Source organism: Eleginops maclovinus, chromosome 21, assembly GCF_036324505.1.
Source record: "Eleginops maclovinus isolate JMC-PN-2008 ecotype Puerto Natales chromosome 21, JC_Emac_rtc_rv5, whole genome shotgun sequence".
Taxonomy (NCBI): Eukaryota; Metazoa; Chordata; class Actinopteri; order Perciformes; family Eleginopidae; genus Eleginops; species Eleginops maclovinus.
The window spans coordinates 2,880,515-2,900,000 of record NC_086369.1 but is presented as its reverse complement, the minus strand read 5'-3'; the positions used below and the strand labels follow the sequence as shown (position 1 = coordinate 2,900,000).

The window sequence follows — 19,486 nt, the reverse complement described above, 5'->3', positions numbered from 1 at the left end:
GATTTACAGAGGTTTAATCGGGTAAATGTACGTTGTGTATCAAAACTAAAGCTACTCAGTGTGCAGCTCTTTTTTTGACAGCGTTATAGAATATTATTTTTATAATTTTATCAGTAAAGTCAGGAGTTTCTCAATTTGGAGACCACTTTAGATACTTCTCAAAATACTGTGTATATAAGAAAGTACAGTTTTGCATCACATCTTGAGTTTTTATATGGAAAGGTAGCTAGTAACTAATGAGTGTTTTATAATAAATGTAGTGGAGTAAAAGTACAATTCTTGCCTCAAAGGTAGTGGAGTAACATAACATACAAGTGGTCATACTTAAGCTAGGTACAGGTATGTAAAAAAGTAGAACAGAAGGCAGTTCCTCAAGCTTTAGCATTTCTACTTCTTTTGTGTTTTATGCAAGGTACGTTTTAGTACGAGTAGCTTTCCTTTAGTTGATGCTGTTCAGAAGCTCTCCAAGGTCACCCTGCAGGATCCAGTGAGTGTTTTTATGTGGGTGCAGATTCTGCTGCAAAACCTCTCAGTATTTCTTCCCTTCATCTGCACACAGTCGCTGCTGTACACACATTCATCACATTTCCACACCTAATGGAAATGTGCTGCATTTCAGCCACCCTTATTTCCCAATACCAAGTTCCGCCATTTGTCCAGTTTTGCCCGGCACCCTATAGAAGGGCGAGGTGACGAAAAATAGAGTCTTATAATTGGATTTCCTCCGCACTGGCACAGGTGGGTTTGCGTGCACAGCGGTGTCCCAGAGGAGAGCCGAACTTCTAACAGACATCTTTTCAAATCCTCGCCCAATCCATTAGCCGAGGCCCGAGATTAAAACCCAGAGGAATCAAAGGAAGTCGCCTCTTCGCCTTTCACCTCAAAGAGCAACTCTCTTTCTATTTCAGGAGAGAGGTCAGAAGTTAGTGTATGACGGTGTGTGTGTGTTTGTGTGTGTGTGTGGAGTGTATGTCTAGACTGCCCGCTGAGCTGTGGGGAAGTGGCAGCTGGGATGTTGGCCGGGGGACGCTTCTGTCACCTCAAAGGAGCGTTTGGCAAGGTGCCCCACTTCATCCGTCGCTTCCTCTTACACAGGAGAGTGGCAGTGTTAGAGTCACACTGCTGAGGGTCATGTGGAACACTTTACCAAGTTTCCTACTGAACTACTTCCCTATTTGATGCCCGCTGTTCACGGTAGAATCAGCTAGGGCTGTAGACTGTAGTCTTAAAGGGGAATTCTGGATAATCACAAATGAGTTCCTAAGTTCAGTTTCTTTCCATCGTCTCTACCAGTTATGATAGCAAAATATAGATGTCACACATGTCTAGAAAGGAGTTCATCAGGTTTACCTTCACTCACTTACCTTGTGTACGACTTGAATTTAGGGAATTTTGTCAAACTCACAGTACTAACCGTACATTGGTGGGTCTGTTCTCTGAAAAGATTACCCTGATCTATGACGCAACTTTGCCACAGCTGTTGGGCTGCTCCTGTCTGATACAGCATCACGGTGGATCGAGACGGCTGCCAGGATGACTCTACTTATGCACTGTGTGCCAGACACCCCTGATAAGTAACAGTGTTTTGACAACCATCAGCCCATGCGTGTTGGGAAGGCTAAAGTTCATGATGGAAAGAAATGGAAAGCATTGTGATGGACAGTGTGAGGAAGTAACAGATGTGTGTTTTGTGTTGTACTTGGGCCGAAGAAGGATAGTCTTCAAGTCTTTATGCTAAGCTAGGCTTACCATTTAACACTGATGACATGAAGTCTCTTTAAAGAGGACATATCCTGCTCATTTTCAGCTTCATTTCAGTATGTAGTGTCTCTCCTGCGACATGTCTCCATGCTTTAATGTTCAGAAAGCTCTTTATTGTTCTCAGACTGCCTGTGCTGCTGCACCTCTTTTCACCCTCTGTCTGAAACCAGAGCCCAGTCTGCTCTGACTGGTTAGCTGGCCGGCTCTGTTGTGATTGGTTAACAGCTTAAATATGTCCCGCCCCTTAGCCTATCACATACAATGTGTTGGGATGCGTCTGTTACAGGAGAAAACAAATGGAGGCGAAAAGTTACTTCAGTCTAAAAGCCTTGTTTGAGGACAGCCAGTACAACGAGGCTGCCAGTCACGTGCCACACACACACACACACACACACACACACATCTAATGGAAATGCTACCATCACGCTTGAATTCCTTGCCCGACCACACACACACACACACACACACACACACACACACACACACACACACACACACACACACACACACACACACACACACACACACACACACACACACACACACACACACACACATGGGCGGTGAGTATTGAATGTTTTCTATGCAGGCAAATTTGATTCAGGAATATGGCTGACCCACATCCACAGGCTCAGGATGATTAAATGCTACAGTCCACACACACACACACACACACACACACACACACACACACACACACACACACACACACACACACACTACAGCGCTCAGCCTCAGCCTCCTAGAGTTACACACAAACACTCACTAAAGCCATTTAAATCATTGTTCTCTGATCCCATCAGCATCCCAGTCAAATCACACACACGCATTTCTCAAGGACAGGCTGAGCAGCCGAGCGCGATGCCAACAGTGAACAGTTTAGAGCTCCTTCCCCGCTGAGTGACACGCCGGCCTGCATGAAGCTGCTGCTGTTCAGGAGCTGACACTGATTGCTATTGTTGTCCAAGGATGACATGTTTTCTATTCATCAGATAGTTCAGTTGTGCTTTCTACATGGCAGGGCATTACTGAATAAATCACAGTGAGAAATATGATATAAAAACAAGATCCCTATAGATGTGAAAATAATAGTGCTGATCATATATGAAACAGCTGAACATTTGGACCTTAATATTGCTTAATACCTGGGTCCAGCCTTTCACAGGTAGCAGATGAAGTATCACAGCATACAGCAAACATGGTGCACAGTCTTAAATAACGTTGGGTTGAATCACATTGACCCACAGAAAACCCCAAACCAAGGATAAATAATGATCGTATTTATAGGAAACCCTGCCTTTCATGAAGCATATTCAGCCTATACACCAACACTGAAACACATGAGCACATAAAACCGTTTATAACAGCAGAAATCAAATCTGAGCTGACAGAAAAAGCACGCTTTTAGTTTATCACACACACTCTTTTATAAAAACCATAAAGCAGATTCAGGCGTATAGATTCACACTTAAAGTGTTAGCCTACAGAACAGTACAGCCCCCCGGTGTGCAGCAGTGGCTTGTTGGAGAGTGCATGTGCTGTCCCTGCTTTCACCCCTCCATGCTGCTGAAGGCTAGACTGCAGGAGCTTTATGCACATGAATAAAGGCCAGTCAATACCTGCAGCTCCTCCATCTCTACAGCGTCACACACCGCCGGTCATGGTGTCCTACACTGCCCCCATGAGGGCACAACCTGCAACTCCCACGGTGCTGATGATGACGGCGATGAAACTGTACATGGTGTTTATGATGTGTTAAATGTTAGGGTCTGTATTCACAAGAGGGGAAACCACCCTGCTTAATTTCATTACACTACCCATTTCTACGTGCCTTCTTTAATCCTTCGCTCCTATCATATCCGTCCGTCTCCACGGTGATTTGTCACCGCAGATATGTTCCTCCCTGGCAACAGCTGTAGGCGAGACAGCCGAGGGTGACGCTCATACGAGGTGTGACAGCGAGTGTATTTATAGCCCACACACAGGTAGCCACACACACTTCAGAGGATGCTGCTGTGAAACAAAGGCTCCTTTTGTTAAACCCTCAGATTAGTATGGAAGGAAGCTTTCCAAAAAGTCTTTAGGGTGATGTTACATTAAATGTGTTGAAGCAGAAATATATACTTTAAAATATCTAAAAACATCTAAACCACCCCGAGCTGCTTACTCCCTGACAGGTTCCTGGGGAGGGATGCAGTTTTAGTGACACACCAAAGAGTTGTGATGATTGACTGTTCAAAAGAGGGAGAATACATCAGGAGAAACATGCTGTTTTTCTGCTTTTTCAACTGCCCAGGAATCGTTTTCTGTTTGCGTCCATCCATCCTATCAAACATAAAGAATGACAGACGCTCGACTTCTAACTGTGTGGCGGGTTCATGTATTGCTTAGGATTATTAGTTTGTCATCTAATGTCAGTGACAGTATGGAAGTTGGTTCTGACTAGCTTTGTGCTCAGGGCCCTGCAGCTATGTGAAGAACTGTTATTATTGCCTATTGTTTTTAAAGTCAAACCAGAGAGTCTCTCTGTTTTGTCACTTCAAACATTGTCAGTGTTTAATAGGACTCCTAAACTGAGGCTGCCTTTTTTTCCTCTTCAACTATAGTTCATATTCAATCCTTATTTTCTATTTAATATAATCTATGTTATGATCTCATGCATGTGTATCACATTGCACCGCAACCCGCTTATTTTTCCATTGATTTGTACAATAAGAACTGGTTTACGACCACAGTTTCAGGCTGGATCAAAACATGTGTATGTCAGTTAATCAAACTATGTCTCTCCTCCCTGTCTCAGCCGTGGTGGTCCCTGACGGAGCGTCAGATAAGTCGGGTCACGGGGACGATCTGGGCAGCGAAGAGGATCTGCTGTACGAAGAGTTTCGCGGTTCTGGACATCGCTTTGGACATCCGGGAGGAGGCGGGGGCGAGCAGCTAGCCATCAATGAGGTATGGAGAGGTCTCTAGCACCAAATGATGAATGATTCAACCAGGGTATTTTCTGAGAAGAAGTGCCTTTGGCTTGGTAGTGTCGATGGAGGGTGTACGAGTCTGTATCAGTGGGGGTCCCGAGCCTTTGAGATGAACAGTTTTTATGTTAAAAAAAGAAGTGAAGCAGAGCCTGGCCTCACTGTACTGTCGGACCAGAAATGGCTTTTGCTTTTCCCTCCTGGATATGACTGGTGGCAAAAACAAGCTCTGAGGGGTTGCTGGGTTATTCTGTTGTCATGGATACCTGCTCTGGATCTGCCGATGCACAAGCTCAGCAAATTGTGATTTACCGAGTTGATAAATGCCCTCTCACAGCATCTCGGTGAAGCTTGCTAATTAAAAAAGTCTCACAGCGTGACACTCCATCAAGCCGGGTGTAATTACCACGGGGGACTTTTATAAAACCTTGTTTTTGTCCCCGTTCACTTTTATAGGAGAGGAGGCATTCAGGGATGCTTGTATTGAGCCTATTATGAAGACATATGACTTTGATTGACTGGTTCAGCTTCAGGGAGAGGAACTTGTATTTGATGTTGTTGTGCAAACCCTTTTCTGCTTTTCTATTAGCAATGACTACATGTTGAGTGAGAGGAGTTGCTTGCATTGAGCAGCCCACGGATCATTTACACCAACACTGCAGCTCCCATCATCACTGCGGAACATTTTCTTTGGCTTCAGCTCATTAGTCAACCTCATGCTCAGCAAAAGCAGGCAGCTGTTTGCAAAACTTGTTCTGTAAATCACCAGCCCTGGCTTGATTCAGTGATTCTAACGCGTTTCATTTTGATTGAATGATGGTGATATCTACCAATCAATATGAAGAGGCAATCAGCTGGACGTCACCTTGTCATTTTCTCCCTGATACCAGTGTTTTGCTGCCCTCCTGTGGGACTCTGCTGTCTGTTATCTAGGAACATAAGGAGTTAAAATCAGGCGTCGACAAGAAATGGTGCTGGGTGGTTTCCAGCAGACTGTCTGAGCAGCGAATTAGATAATGGAGACTCGAAGGCTTGGTGTAATGTGAGACGGCTGGGAGACTAGCTTCCTGTTGAACTGTCTTCATGTGGAAATGAGTGATCTGATCATGTTGCATATTTGTTGGGGTTAATCCACATGCATATTGAGCTCATGTCCATGGAGAAATTAAATCAGGAAGCATGGGAAAACAAAGGCTCACTCACTTACCTCATCAATGGCTGCATGCTAATTAGTGAAAACACAGGTAGGATAATCATGGGAAATGCTACTGCTAATCCTCTGTAACAGCTTCACTCCGGGGGAGATAAAGGAATGGCATTATGGGAAAATTAGCTACTGTACAGCGTGGGGAAAACCCTCTGATTGGTGAAGCGATTGGTGAAGCTGATATTCATTAAGTGTGCTCCCGGGAGTCCTGGGCTGTCAGGGTAGCAACATATTGAGAATCCAGAGTGAACTCGACAACCTGTCTCTGAATGTTGCTGAGACGTTTGAGGTAGTAATTGACGTCACGGAGGCCCAGACTGCCCAACAACCTCTTTCCGTAAAAGCATCCTCTGTGTACGCAGCAAGTCGGGAGCGCCATGTTTTTTCAATGATTGATTACCCCTGCTGGTGATGCACCCCTCACCGAGAAGCCTCTACAGTACCTCCTCTGTTTGGCTACACCTGGAACATTACAGACACCTGGATCCACCTTTTATTATATATAATGACATTATAATTTTGAGTTTCTATGTTGGAATTTTATTATCTTTTTTCCATCCTGGGTGAGGGATCCCTCCTCTGTTAGTCTCCCAGAGGTTTCTTCCCTTTCCCCTCGTTAATCCTAGGAGTTTTTCCTCATCAACTGAGAGGGTCTAAGGACAGATACACTGTAAAGCCGGCTGAGAAAAATGTTTAATCTGCTATATTTGATTATAAACATAAACCGTGATTTGATTTGATACGATTCAACAGCCCCTGCCTTCCCCAATCCATCACACCCTCTGCTGAGGAGATGGTGTCCAGACTCTTATCCCCTCCTCTGACTCATGCACAGTGTGGATCCATGGAAAAGGCAGGAGCCAGGCACCAAACCCCTGACTTCCTGTATGTGTGTACCTTGGGCCTAACTGTAATGAATAAAAACCAGGAGCTCACAACAATGGACGACAGTATCTTAGCTCTCTCTCTTATTTTATCTAAAACTTATTTGTAATCTAATATTTCTTTTATTCGTTCTCGCTACGAATTCAATTTCATATCAGTCTGTTTTTTGCCAGATCAATATAGACTTATGGTTTGTGATACAGCAGTCCACATTAAACCCTTCACACACACACTCACACTCACTCACTCACAAAATTTCCCTTGAGATCCTCCATTATTCTGCATGGCCTCCACCGTACCCCTCCCTCCGTCCCTGTCATCCCATCACCCCACCCCCCTCCCAGACAGGGGGTTGCTATGGCCCTGCCTCAGCTACTCTGGTATCCAGGATACGCTGACACACTCTGAATCCTGATTGGCTGCCAGTTATGCAAGGGTGGGCACACAAAATAGGAAGGGAAGGAAGGAGGGAAAAAAAGAAAAGAGGTTGATCCTGGATGTTAGATGGATGTCTGAGGCAGCGCGGCTCCAGGCTGAGCACCGAGCACCATTTTAAACCGGAGAGAAAACGTGGGCTGAGACGGAGGGAGAGGAGAGGAAAAAAAGAGACGAGAGGAAGAAGGAACGGCCGGTTTCTTTAAGAGGAAGGAACGCCGGAGCATATGTAGGCTGGAGTGAGAGAACAACGGGCTGGAAACAAGTAGGCAGAGGAAGGAAAAGACGAGGAGGCATGAGCACGAACCGGAGAGATGCAGCATCCCGTCCTCCGTCTTTCATCCTGAGAGAGGAAGCACCGTAGAGGAGGAGAAACACTAAACTGGTGGAGCATTGAAAGAAGAAAGGAAGGTTCTGACCCTCAAAAAAACGAGAGGGGGTGCTGGCTCGTAACACACTCACACACACGCTGACACAGAAACGCTCCCAGCCTCCACTGGCAGGCCGGGGAGACACTGGCCATCGGCAAAGTGGCAGGAGAACCAGAGGAGGTGACCGCCGGAGCTGAGCGGAGGAGGAAAACAGCCCTAGAGAACGGCGACGGAGATAGCCGAGGGGGAGGACAAGGCGACGCGGTGTGGTGTGGCGGCTCGGCGCTGAGGGAGAGACGAAGGGGGAGGGGCAGTGGTGCTGAGGAGGAGGAAGAGGAGGAGGCCAGGGGGCTCATGGCTCGCGGCAGCGGCTCGGGGAGGTGGAGCAGGCAGAGGCTGGGGTTCTTCACCACCATGCTGCGCTGCAACCTCCCCCCAGAGACCCAGAAGGTGGTGGTGTTCATCATCATGATGATGCTGATCGTCATCAACGTGGTGCTCATGTTCCTGCTGGCCTTCCAGTAGAACAGACACAGAGACTCATATACTCACACTCACACACACACACACACACACACCACACACACACACACACACACACACACACACACACACACACACACACACACACACACACACACACACACACACACACACACGAACACAGTTGCTCTTTATGAAGATAAACTGAAACACACACGAAGCAAGGAGCAGAGGAGGACTTGCTGTTGGTGAGCGGGGGCTGCTGGGATTGATGGGTGTCCAACATGGCAGAAGCAGAACACAGGTACAACCGGGACAAGATCATGTTGTGTGAGAATGTGTAAACTGTGTACACCATAAACAAGTCAACAAGTGTGTCCTCGGTGAGACTCTGTGACGGGGTTTGTTGAAACAAAGTGTTCTCTGATGCCTCTAGCCTCAGATGGGTATGGAGACGTCTGCTCTGTGATGTTAGTCAGTGAACGTGATGTAATTCAGGTCGGGCTGCATAAAGGATAAGGCTTATGCTTTTCAATGCTTTAGTAAATGTCAACAAATACCATAAAGAGACCCAAAAACATTGAGTAAGTCTCTCAATACTTCCTGAGTTCCGTGACCTCATTGGCTCATCAACAAATCATTATCTTTAATTGATCAACAAGCAGGACATTGTGCATTCATTAGGAGCTGTGTTAAAGTAAGATTAATACATATGTGGTGTCACTGTGAGCATTTAAGGCAACATAAATATGATGTATGCAGGTAGGAGTTGTTGAGTGTCCTTTCCTAGTGTGGATAATCCACAAGACTGGAGTATCTCTAAGGTATTTCACAGAAGAATTGTTCTGCTTTGGATGATCCAAACCCTTTGAAAGCAGTCGTATAACCGAGTGCTTTCAGGTGATGTAACTCACTCTGTGGACACATGGTTAGATAACATGGCTGAGTGTGTTCTCAACAGAGACTTGTATCATTGATTTAGTGCCATACAGTATAGTGAAATCTGAATGTAATGTAGAATATACTGAATTTACCCTACAGTCGTACCTCCCAGACATTTTGTACTTCCCTCTAGCATGATCTTCAGATTGTAGTGCAGCCTCTGCAACTTGAACATTTATGACTTTACTTGTCTCACACGCTGTTTTACTCGGCTCTAAACACTAGCCAGCTGATCTTATTTGACTGCCTGGTTGGTTGTTTCTACACTAAGAGTTGTTCTAAATGAATCTGCCAGGATTACACGGCAGGTATTGTAGCAACAAAGCCAACAGTTTAGAAAGGCGTCTTTTAGCGGTGCTGTTGTGGACTGGATTAGGACTCACCCAGAGAAGGCTGCTTCAACACTTGGTATTCAAACATAAATCCAAAGTGACCTGTCTTCCCTGTCATTATGCTCCACTATTCAGAAAATCAATGCCACCCTTTCAAATCAAAGTCTGCAGCCTCTCCTAACCTCTATCCCACAATGGGACACCTCCTACATGTCATCATTTATTGAGTTATAAAGAGATTTTTAGCACCATTTAATATCTAAGTTTGATATTAATCGACTGTTCACAAACGTCTTTTTTCAACCCCTGAAATAAAGTTGGTGCCTCATCATGTGTTGTACAAATCTGTGAGCTTCTGAAGTACAGGATTTTCAGATTGTTTTGAAATGATCCTAAAGAGTGTTTTATTTCCAGGTATTAGTCAGGTCCCTCATGTGTTTGTGTTTCTATGCCTAGAAGGAGCCGTCTGACCCTTAAAGTCAGACGGCTCCTGTTTATAGCCGACCTACGCTGCCTTTACTTTCAGGGGGCACAGCTGCTCGTGTACTAGCCATGGCTGTTACCATAGTGACCTTTAATCATGCTATATGAGCACTGTCCTGATGCTTGACCTGTTTACAAGCAGCTCTATGCTCACTATCCTCACATCAGAAACAGGATGGCGTGCTGTCATGAAGTCGAGGAGGATTCTGGAGAGACGGGCCGCACAGAGGCAAGATGATGTGGGAGTGTTGCCTAGCAACAGCCCTATCTATCGTCTGTTTCCCTCATCGCCATGATGGATCAGAGGAGCTGGAAGAGCCAGATCGCAGAGAATGTAAAACGACTGTCTCTAGCATCCGGACTCTCTCCTCTTTGCAGACCGGGGCCAGCAGGATTTGTGTTGCCTCTGCAGGAATGAGCAGCATAATGGACGGCCTCTGTACCGACCGGCGCCGTGTTGACGCAGTAAAACTGGCGATGTGTACGAGGCGGAGTGAAATATGACCACTGCAGTGTCTTCATCAATAACACCGGCACCAGCTGCTCTTCTGGTCTCACACTTCCTCTCCTGTGTCTCTGTCCACTTTCACCTCAGCTTCTTATTGATCGCTCATTCCCCACTCAGACTCCAATCAATATCTGCTCCACTCCGCCCCGCTTGTCAAGCTTCATCAAAGCTTATTAATAAAGTTGAAGGCAGGGACTGACCTGTGTGTGCTGAATGAAGGGCCTGCCTGTGACCTTATGCCTTTTAAAACTGATTTCCAGGAACATACCTTTGCTGAAAATACCATTTCTATGGAGGGAACATTGTGTGCCATTGCAGTTAATGGGCTGACTGAACACCAGAACACTGCACACAGTTTGACTTTGTAGCACTGCAGTCCATTTTTAAAACATCCACAACTATCAGTCCTATTGTTTGTCAGAAATGTGCATTTATTAAATTTTCAAGCTGTTCATAGCCAGCTTCTTTGTTTCCATCATGCAGTATTCTGTTCTGTATTGTGGGATTACACTGCCCTTTAAAACAATACTCAAAGATTCACCTGGATCCAGATTTAAACATCCCAAATCCATCATGTCTCGCGGAAAAACCCTAGAGATGTTGGTGATCCTCTGACTTTTAATCAAAATTGTAACACCTGTAGAAATCAATAAGATTAATGGTGACACTTAAAGGTTTTGAGAGTGTGTTGCTCTTGTTCCTCAGTAACCATCCGTCATCATTTTACTGCCTGGTTATTTACGATGGGTTTTCATTTACCTGATTAAATGCAAACCATGACAGCAGGTGTTGATCCCTCTGCTCCCTCTGCAGCTGATCAGCGATGGCAGCGTGGTGTACGCCGAGGCGCTCTGGGATCACGTCACCATGGACGACCAGGAGCTGGGCTTCAAGGCCGGGGACGTCATCGAGGTAGTGGATGCCACGAACAAGGAGTGGTGGTGGGGTCGCATCATGGAGAGCGAGGGCTGGTTCCCTGCCAGCTTTGTACGGGTGAGACAAATTCTATCACTGACCCAATTACCCTGCCAGGAGGCTTTTAATTGCTCTGTTTGATTGATGACTGCTCCTGCTGCAGTGACATCACAACATTAATCCTCACCCGGCTGTCAATACTCCTGCAGAATTAGAGTTTAGTGTTTTTAGTGGAGACGTGCGTATTTGATTTATTTGAGACTATCATTTTAAATAGAAGAGATCCAGATGTATTTATGCTAAACAAGGCTTTAATATTTATGTTTTGTGTCCTCCTCAGTTGCGTGTGAACCAGGACGAGCCCATGGAGGAGTATCTGGCCCACCTGGAGGGGGCTCAGGCTGGAGAGGAGAACCGGGCTGGTATGGGTATGTTGCTGGGACCCGGTTTACCCTGCAAAGAACAGATGAGGACCAACGTCATCAATGAGATCATGAGCACGGAGAGAGACTACATCAAGCACCTGAAGGACATCTGTGAGGTCTGGATCAGACCGCCTGAAACATGTCAGGTTCAATCCCAAAAGTCTGTGCAAGTGTTCTGAATCTTTCTCTGTCTCCCTCAGGGTTACATTAAACAGTGCCGCAAGAGGACGGACATGTTCACTGAAGAGCAGCTCCGGACCATCTTTGGCAACATCGAGGAGATCTACCGGTTCCAGAGGAAGTTCCTGAAAGGTCTGGAGAAGAAGTTCAACAAGGAGCAGCCGCACATCAGTGAGATCGGCTGCTGCTTCCTGGAACACGTAAGCAGTTTCACACAAGATATTTATTGTGCCATCAGAGACGTGTCACTGTATAGAAAAGATGCACAAAATGATGGTCTTCTTGCTTCTAACAGACTTGTCGTCTTTTGTGCAGCAAACAGATTTCCAGATCTACTCAGAGTACTGCAACAACCACCCCAACGCCTGCGTCCAGCTCTCTAAGGTCATGAAGGTCAACAAGTACGTGTTCTTCTTCGAGGCCTGCCGACTCCTCCAGAAGATGATCGACATCTCGCTGGACGGCTTCCTGCTCACTCCGGTTCAGAAGATCTGCAAGTACCCGCTGCAGCTGGCGGAGCTGCTCAAATACACCAACCCACAGCACAGGTGAGTCCAGCTCACCGTGGGTTCCTGCAGGGAAGGGTTTCAGGAGATCATACAGAAATTAAATATAGAATATAATCCTTTAAGCTTCATCTTTACTCACCAGCTGCATGTCACTCTGATATTTTAGGGACTACAAAGATGTGGAGGCGGCCTTAAACGCCATGAAGAACGTGGCGAGGCTCATCAACGAGCGGAAACGGCGCCTTGAGAACATCGACAAGATCGCCCAGTGGCAGAGCGCCATAGAGGACTGGGAGGTGCGGAAAGAGGCTTGTTTTGAAGTGTTCTCTCACTCTGCAACAGGGCTGGGCTGCAACTAACAGCTATGCATATGTGTGTATGTGTGTGTGTGTGTGTGTGTGTGTTTGGATCCACACAGGGAGATGACGTCCTCAGCAGGAGCTCTGATCTCGTCTTCTCAGGAGAGTTGAGCAAGCTGTCCCAGCCTCAGGCCAAGAGTCAACAGAGAATGTTTTTCCTCTTTGATCATCAGATGGTGTACTGCAAAAAGGTGACTCAGCATTTCACACTGCATTTTGTAATGTGTTGTGCTGATGATACGGGTAGAAACAGTCAAGGATCCTTGGCTGAACTCTCCTTATGGTCGCAGGACCTGCTGAGGCGGGACATGCTGTACTACAAGGGTCGGATGGACATGGACCACATGGAGGTGATAGACGTGGAGGACGGAAAGGAGAAGGACTTCAACATCAGCGTGAAAAACGCCCTGAAGCTGCGGTCGCTGGCTGGAGACGAAGTCCACCTGCTGTGCGCCAAGAAGCCGGAGCAGAAGCAGCGCTGGCTCCGGGCCTTCGCTGACGAGAGGACTCAGGTCCAGCATGACCGCGAGACAGGTCCGATGTTATCATTATGTTAACTGATCTCCATTTCGTTGTAGCCAAACTTCCTTCTCTGCTTTCTGTTAAAATGTGATTTGTATCCTCCTTTCTTTCAAAACATCCGCATTAATACTTTAATATCTGCTCCGTGTGGTGCGGCAGGAAATGTAAGAGTGCCAGCAGTAAATGGATTTCTAAGATGCTGATCCTGAGAATAAAAAGAAGAATGTCAGCTAGGCTTCTGTACCGAGTCGCTCCGTCTGTATTATGCATCTGCTCCACTGTGACGTTAGGAATAATGCGGATTTAGGGTTCTGACTGTTTTGCAGCAATGTTTAGGACAACATTAGGACTGATCAGAAATGCTTTTGAGTGATTGTTGCGTCTGAGGCAGATGTGTGATTTGTGAAACTGCTTCATAAATCAAATTCATAGTGGTACTCTTTCTTTTCCTCCTCTCAGGCTTCTCTCTCACGGAGGTCCAGAAGAAACAGGCCATGCTTAATGCCTGTAAAAGCCATCCAGCTGGGAAACCCAAAGGTATGCACCCAAGGGTCCGGAGACAGATTGCACTCGTAGCACATTAAGCACCTGAGTGTCTCAGTGTGGTGTTTGGACATTTTCTTGTTCATAAGTTTTATTTCCTTTTTTCAGGGACTATAAAACCCCTCAGGTCATCCTAAGTCTCAGTGTAATATCTATAAATAATATAGAAGCAATGATCCATGATGCATGCAGCAGCACTTTTTATTGGAGTTGTATGTCACTAGGTCCTTTATTCTTCAAGCATCCCAGAATCACAGTAGAGGTTTTACTAGGACTAAAAATACTTCTCCAGCAGAGTTATTTATGAAGACTCCTTCTGTACACTCACTTTCAGCACAGAGATGTTTTCAGAGACACATTTCAGTCCTCAAAATAAGAAACCTGGTCAGTTTTGATTAGGAAACACAAGCAGGAAGTGTTGATTTCCATTGACGTTAGCTCAACTGTGCTTTAAACAAAAAGGCAATTGGCAATAATGTTGACTGCTCACATGACATTTGAAAGCTGCACACGCAGGCTTCTCCATTATTCACACTGTACCAACACCTATCCTGGGAGGTGGAACAATTCTTTAAAGGCCATCTATCTATATCCCACAGTATATCTGCAGTCACTTTACATTAAGAATCCCCAAAATAGGATTCAGATGCAGGAAGAGTCATCTACGTCAGATGGATGGATGGATGGACAGATAGATTTGTCTATATGTGTGTATGACCTCTCTTCAGTAATCTGCATGTGATGATCATTCCTCTCCGTGTCCTCCCCAGCAGTGACCAGGCCGTACTACGACTTCCTGCTGAGACAGAAGCACCCCTCCCTCCCCACGGCGGTGCCCCAGCAGCAGGTGTTCATGCTGGCCGAGCCCAAGCGCAAAACCTCCACCTTCTGGCACAACATCGGCAGACTGACACCCTTCAAGAAGTAAAGGAGGATAGAAATCAGAAAGGAAAGGATGGGATGAAGGAACAGAGGAGGAGGAGGAGGAGGAGGGCTCCCTGCTCGTGCCTGATAGACCCTTTTATTCTCTCTTTTCTTTCCTACTCGTAACGTTGCCCTAATACTGATCCATGTAGAGATGAGGATGGTTATGATGAAGAGGAGATTCTTTTTCGAAAGCACTTTAAAGGTTGGTCAACAATCAGACTTGAGAATGGTCTCCCGGAGACACGGAGAGAGGACTCTTGCTTAACTTGCTACTACTACTACTACTACTACTACTACTACTACTACTACTACTACTACTACTACTACACCTTCAATCCAGCGCCGATTGGTACTAATACTACTACTGTACTGCTGTGAGCGAGCGTGGGACTCCTGATTGTGCTGCCTCTGTGAAGACGTTGGCCTATCCTCAAAATTGTGTCATTACTTTCCTCTGTTGTTGTTGTTGTTGTTGTTGTATGATTTCACAGATGCCAAGTGTTCACAGTGCCAGACGATTTGTTTTTATATTTGTTTGTTCCGTGTCTGTTTATGAAAAAAAGGGAAGAGAGGGATGTTGTTTCCTGTGCTTTTTTTTCTCTGTGCAAATATATCATTTCAGCTCGGTTTTTACGGTGTTTTGTGATCTCCATCTGCCAGGCTCTGTGCGTCTCTGGTGCAAACACGTCATGAAATGCAGGAAAGATTAGGAGCTTTTTATTCCCTCAAACAGCGGAGACACACACATTCCTCGAGTCTGATCCTCGACTCCTCCTTATACCTACCATGTCAATGAAAGTAAATAGCCTGTCTTTTTTTTTAAGTGCCATTTTGAAGTGTGTCATGGATGACTTATAATGACATGCATGGATGTGATGAAAAAATACTGTGAAGAATATTTTTTTATCTCTGAAGAACCCTGCTATATTTAACCAGATCCAAGAAACTGGGATTTCATTGAGCTACCAGTCTGACAGCAACACACACACACACACACACACACACACACACCACACACACACACGTCCTTTTATCTACCTTTCCTCCTGATAGCCAGTATTCCTGCTCCGTGTTTCTGGTTCTCCAGTGTAATCTAATTTCAGATCAGTGCAGCCCAGTGATTCCACTCAGATGTGCTCCTTTCACCTTTTATGTTCAAATGTTTTTTGCTTCTGACGATATGGAATATTAAACATTCCTAAGCTGATAACCGTGTCTGTCGTTTGAGATCATTATTATTTCATTTCACACCACACCGCCCTCCGACATCATGGGGAAGTGTGGGCACATCACCGTGCTGCAGGTTTGACCTCCGGCTGCGTATCGTATTTAAATCCGGTTTGAAGGAACATACCTGTGCTTTCAAGTTCAAGCGTCTCATCTGCAAAACCTGTATAATTCACAACTTCTGCTATCAGTTTATGAAGGGGAAATTCTGGGAGATTAAACCCATTGATGTGGGAGGATGAACAATGAATAGATTCCTCAATTCATTTTGTGATCTTTCAATAATAATCATGGTGCACAGCTCACCACAAAAGTAATCCTAATCAATTGTGCTATTAAATATATTTAAATACAGATTTCTCTTGCAGAAGGGTGCATTTATTGGTTACTGCACACATCATATTGCTTAGGTGTGTATGCAGTTAAATGACAGTGAAGCTTTCCAATTATTCCCAACCCCTAAAGTGTCTCCATACACCACAACTTTGATCATTTAAACATGGACATCCTGTCGTGCTGTCAGTCACACGAGGCAACTTTGATTGATTGTCAATAAGAAAGAAAAATCATTTCATTAAAAGACTGAATCCCCACAGACTCTGAAACTGAAACCCAGTGTGATGTCTCTGTCAGCTGGGGGTGAGCAACCGCAGGAGAACAGGAGCTTCAAACACACGCAGAAGTAGGCCAGTGGGATGAAGCGTGACAACTCTTCAGATCTGAAGCGTACCAATACCTGCTTTCAGCTCCTGATGGTGAGCCAGAAATGGACTGTAGTATTTATCCAGTTTAAAACAGGCATGTGTAGAAGGCGTCTGGTAAGCAGAACCCTGAATATAAGCTGCTATCATGCAAAGGAAAAGGAGGAATGACCACTTAAGCTTAACTTTAATTGAAGTCCTAAGAAACCCAGTAACAAACTCAAGGATGGTTGCAATTACATTAAGAAATACATCTATAAATTACCAACATACATATCTACATTACAATAACTAAGTTTAACATTTAAGTTCAAAGTCAAGACAGAGAAACCTAATCTTTGAGGTCAGTGTGCGAAAAGAAAAGTACAAAATCATAAATTGTCAATATTACATTCAATGGAGCATATACTGTAGAGACAATGATATGAATGATGTTTATGGATTATAAAAGTGATCCATTATGACAAATGAACGCTGGCTTTTATTTCTATAAAGTCAAGTAAAAAAGATATTGCTCTTGAGTTAAGAGTGAGCTCAAACTACCTCAAACCAAGAATGTTTACTTCTTCCATTTGCGCATCTGGGCATATTGAGCAGCATACGACTGCCTGCCTGTGTGCTGTTCTTCCTCTATTTCTGATTCCGAAATCTCCTCCTCTCCTTCATCATCATCATCATCCTCTTCATCATCCTCTTCTTCCACTTCTAGCTCATCCTCCTCCTCCTCCATGCCTCTCTGGCGTTGTAGGGTGCTGCGAGACTGCAAATTAAATAAAAGTTACGGACAGCGATTTAAAATGAAATAGGGCATAAATAAAACACTCTGTATCAATCACTCTCATTCATGGCTCACCCTCCTGACCGTGTCTGGGTACCGGATGTGTCTCTGGTTTTGGCCCGTGGTGGAGGCCAGCGTTGACCTGAAGCTCTGACCTTTGGGGGAGGCCAGAGGGGGAGTTGGGTAGAGGCCCGTGAGGGTAGGAGAGGAGCTCAGAGGAGAGAGGCGCCCAGCCAGGGAGTCAGACATCCTGATCCGTCCATTGAACAGCTTTGGAGACATAAAGGCAGCGTCAAGGTCACCCAAAAATCAGGAGAAGGGGATGCTCAGATATTTAGGTGGTAGAAGAAACAACGAGGTATTTCTGTATCTTGACCTACAGTGCGAAGAAATGCCATTATCTTACCTCCAGATCCTTCTGGATGTTCATCTCCTCCAGGTTGCGGCATGTGTGTGCGTAGACCTCCAGCGCTTTGGCGTGGAACAGCATCTCCACTGTGATGAAGTCTGTGAAGATCCTCTGCAGAAACACAGAGCAGCGGTGGTTGTCAGTGAGACGTGGACGCTGTGGGATGTTTGAGTACTGTTAGCATGAGACTGACTTTGATATCCTCCAGTTTCTGCCTCTGGAAGTCTGCGATGCTCTCCTCCAGCTGTCTGATGCTGCGCTGGGCACTGTTGGACGCCTTCTGAGCATTTACTTCTGCCTGTCAATTAACACACAATACAGTATACTGAGCTGTACCTCACAGTCAGCATATAAAGGGTCAGTAATGTGATGATAGTCATGAGGTAATCATAGTATCGTGTACGTTACCTGAGACTGAAAGGGATTGTCAAGAAAATATTAGAGGTGTAGTTGAATCATTTTAAGTCTCAGTCAGTCAGACACATGTGGAAATGATCAGTGTTAAGTGTCAGATGTGTGAAGGATACGATGCTCTGTCGATCCGCCGGGTTCCTCAGCCGGATTTTCTCCAGTTTCTGCATCTCCTTCAGCTCTCTGTTCAGATCCGTGCTGAACGACTTCAGATCGGCCTGAATACATACACTCAGCTCACACAAATGAAAAGCTACTGTCCTTGGCATGTTGAGTGAATGACAACAAACAGCACTGGTTTTAGCACAAAAATGCGTTGTTATTCTTCTACATCCGTCTTTTAGAATGAAAACCTTTAATTATATTGGATGACTCGAAATGATTAATGTACTGAAGATTATTCGATGAAAATCATTTTCCCCCTCCAGATTCAATCATAAAACAAGACAAAATACACAGATCAGCTTTACAAATGGAATACTTTATATTACTGGAATACAGATGTTTGTTTTTTGCAGAAATATCCATATCAGAGGAAGGTATATGTATGCAAACTCACCCTTTTATTTTTAACTACTTCTCCATAAGCTTTTAGAGGAGCGACCACTCTTGTCTCCAGTCTCTCTACCTGCAACAACAAAGCGCTCATCATTGCAACAAATATTAGTTTGGTGCAGAACATTAATGCATGCTTAACTAGTACCTGGGCCTGCCTGTAGTCCTGCACCATGGCCAGGTCCTCAGCCAGGTTCTTCAGGCCGGTCTGCAGCTCGGGGTCCTCTCTGCTGGAGAAGTCGAAGAGCTTAGCCACCAGCAGGTCGGCCTTGTCTCTGAGCTTGGCTGTCTTCCTGGTGTAGGAGGCCAGCAGGGAGCAGATCTCGCCCAGGTACTTCTCTGCGTCCTTCACCGTCTGCTCCATGCTCTTCACCTGGACATCCCTGCTGGGAACATGGCCAGTAGGATATCTATTATTGTAAAATATGGGGAATAAACTAGCTATTAGTAGCCGCCTCTGTGGATAATATGGAAGATAACACTGACTCCTACCTGGAGAAGAGGGTGGTCATGTTTGCTCTGTTCCTGCAGCTGCTCTGCTTTGTTGACTCGGCTGATTCTCACCTTTAACAGGTAACAGAAGACTGTTACCAAGGAAACACATACAACAGATGGTGTGCAATAGCTGAAGTGGGGGTGCAATTAC

At 45.3% G+C, this 19,486-nt stretch overlaps 2 protein-coding genes across 6 annotated transcripts in view; one reads left to right on the top strand and one right to left on the bottom strand.

Annotated features, from left to right (window-relative positions):
* arhgef4 (Rho guanine nucleotide exchange factor (GEF) 4) overlaps window positions 1-15,969 on the top strand; it is a 36,328-nt gene extending 20,359 nt beyond the window's left edge. For 3 of the 5 annotated variants that reach the window (XM_063912943.1, XM_063912940.1, XM_063912944.1), the window contains 10 exons: window positions 4,562-4,713; window positions 11,193-11,372; window positions 11,635-11,835; window positions 11,920-12,099; window positions 12,215-12,447; window positions 12,575-12,704; window positions 12,827-12,958; window positions 13,058-13,301; window positions 13,749-13,826; window positions 14,603-15,969. In XM_063912943.1, the coding sequence (XP_063769013.1) occupies window positions 4,562-4,713; window positions 11,193-11,372; window positions 11,635-11,835; window positions 11,920-12,099; window positions 12,215-12,447; window positions 12,575-12,704; window positions 12,827-12,958; window positions 13,058-13,301; window positions 13,749-13,826; window positions 14,603-14,760 (1,688 nt within the window). In that variant the 3' untranslated portion in view covers window positions 14,761-15,969. Of the gene's footprint in view, window positions 1-4,561; window positions 4,714-8,287; window positions 8,419-11,192; window positions 11,373-11,634; window positions 11,836-11,919; window positions 12,100-12,214; window positions 12,448-12,574; window positions 12,705-12,826; window positions 12,959-13,057; window positions 13,302-13,748; window positions 13,827-14,602 lie in introns of those variants that run through there. The other 2 variants (XM_063912942.1, XM_063912945.1) reach the window with 2 other exon arrangements.
* Window positions 15,970-16,902: 933 nt separating this feature from the next.
* Window positions 16,903-19,409, bottom strand: LOC134857970 (CBY1-interacting BAR domain-containing protein 2-like). The gene is made up of 9 exons (XM_063873769.1): window positions 19,333-19,409; window positions 18,989-19,223; window positions 18,845-18,913; window positions 18,402-18,503; window positions 18,283-18,288; window positions 18,068-18,172; window positions 17,872-17,985; window positions 17,541-17,735; window positions 16,903-17,447 (listed from the first exon to the last, which is right to left on the bottom strand). Exons 1-9 carry the CDS (start codon window positions 19,350-19,352, stop codon window positions 17,247-17,249), a joined length of 1,047 nt encoding a protein of 348 aa, XP_063729839.1. The 5' UTR covers window positions 19,353-19,409; the 3' UTR covers window positions 16,903-17,246.
* Between the last annotated feature and the right edge of the window lie 77 nt (window positions 19,410-19,486).

What these genes read in the sequence shown, in the direction of transcription:
- LOC134857970 (XM_063873769.1), bottom strand. Translation starts at nt 19,352, where the DNA reads ATGACCACCCTCTTCTCCAG. An exon ending in ATGACCACCCTCTTCTCCAG is followed by an intron (nt 19,224 to 19,332) that starts GTAGGAGTCAGT and finishes TGTTCCCAGCAG; the next exon opens with GGATGTCCAGGTGAAGAGCA. An exon ending in ACATCCAGAAGGATCTGGAG is followed by an intron (nt 17,736 to 17,871) that starts GTAAGATAATGG and finishes ATGTCTCCAAAG; the next exon opens with CTGTTCAATGGACGGATCAG.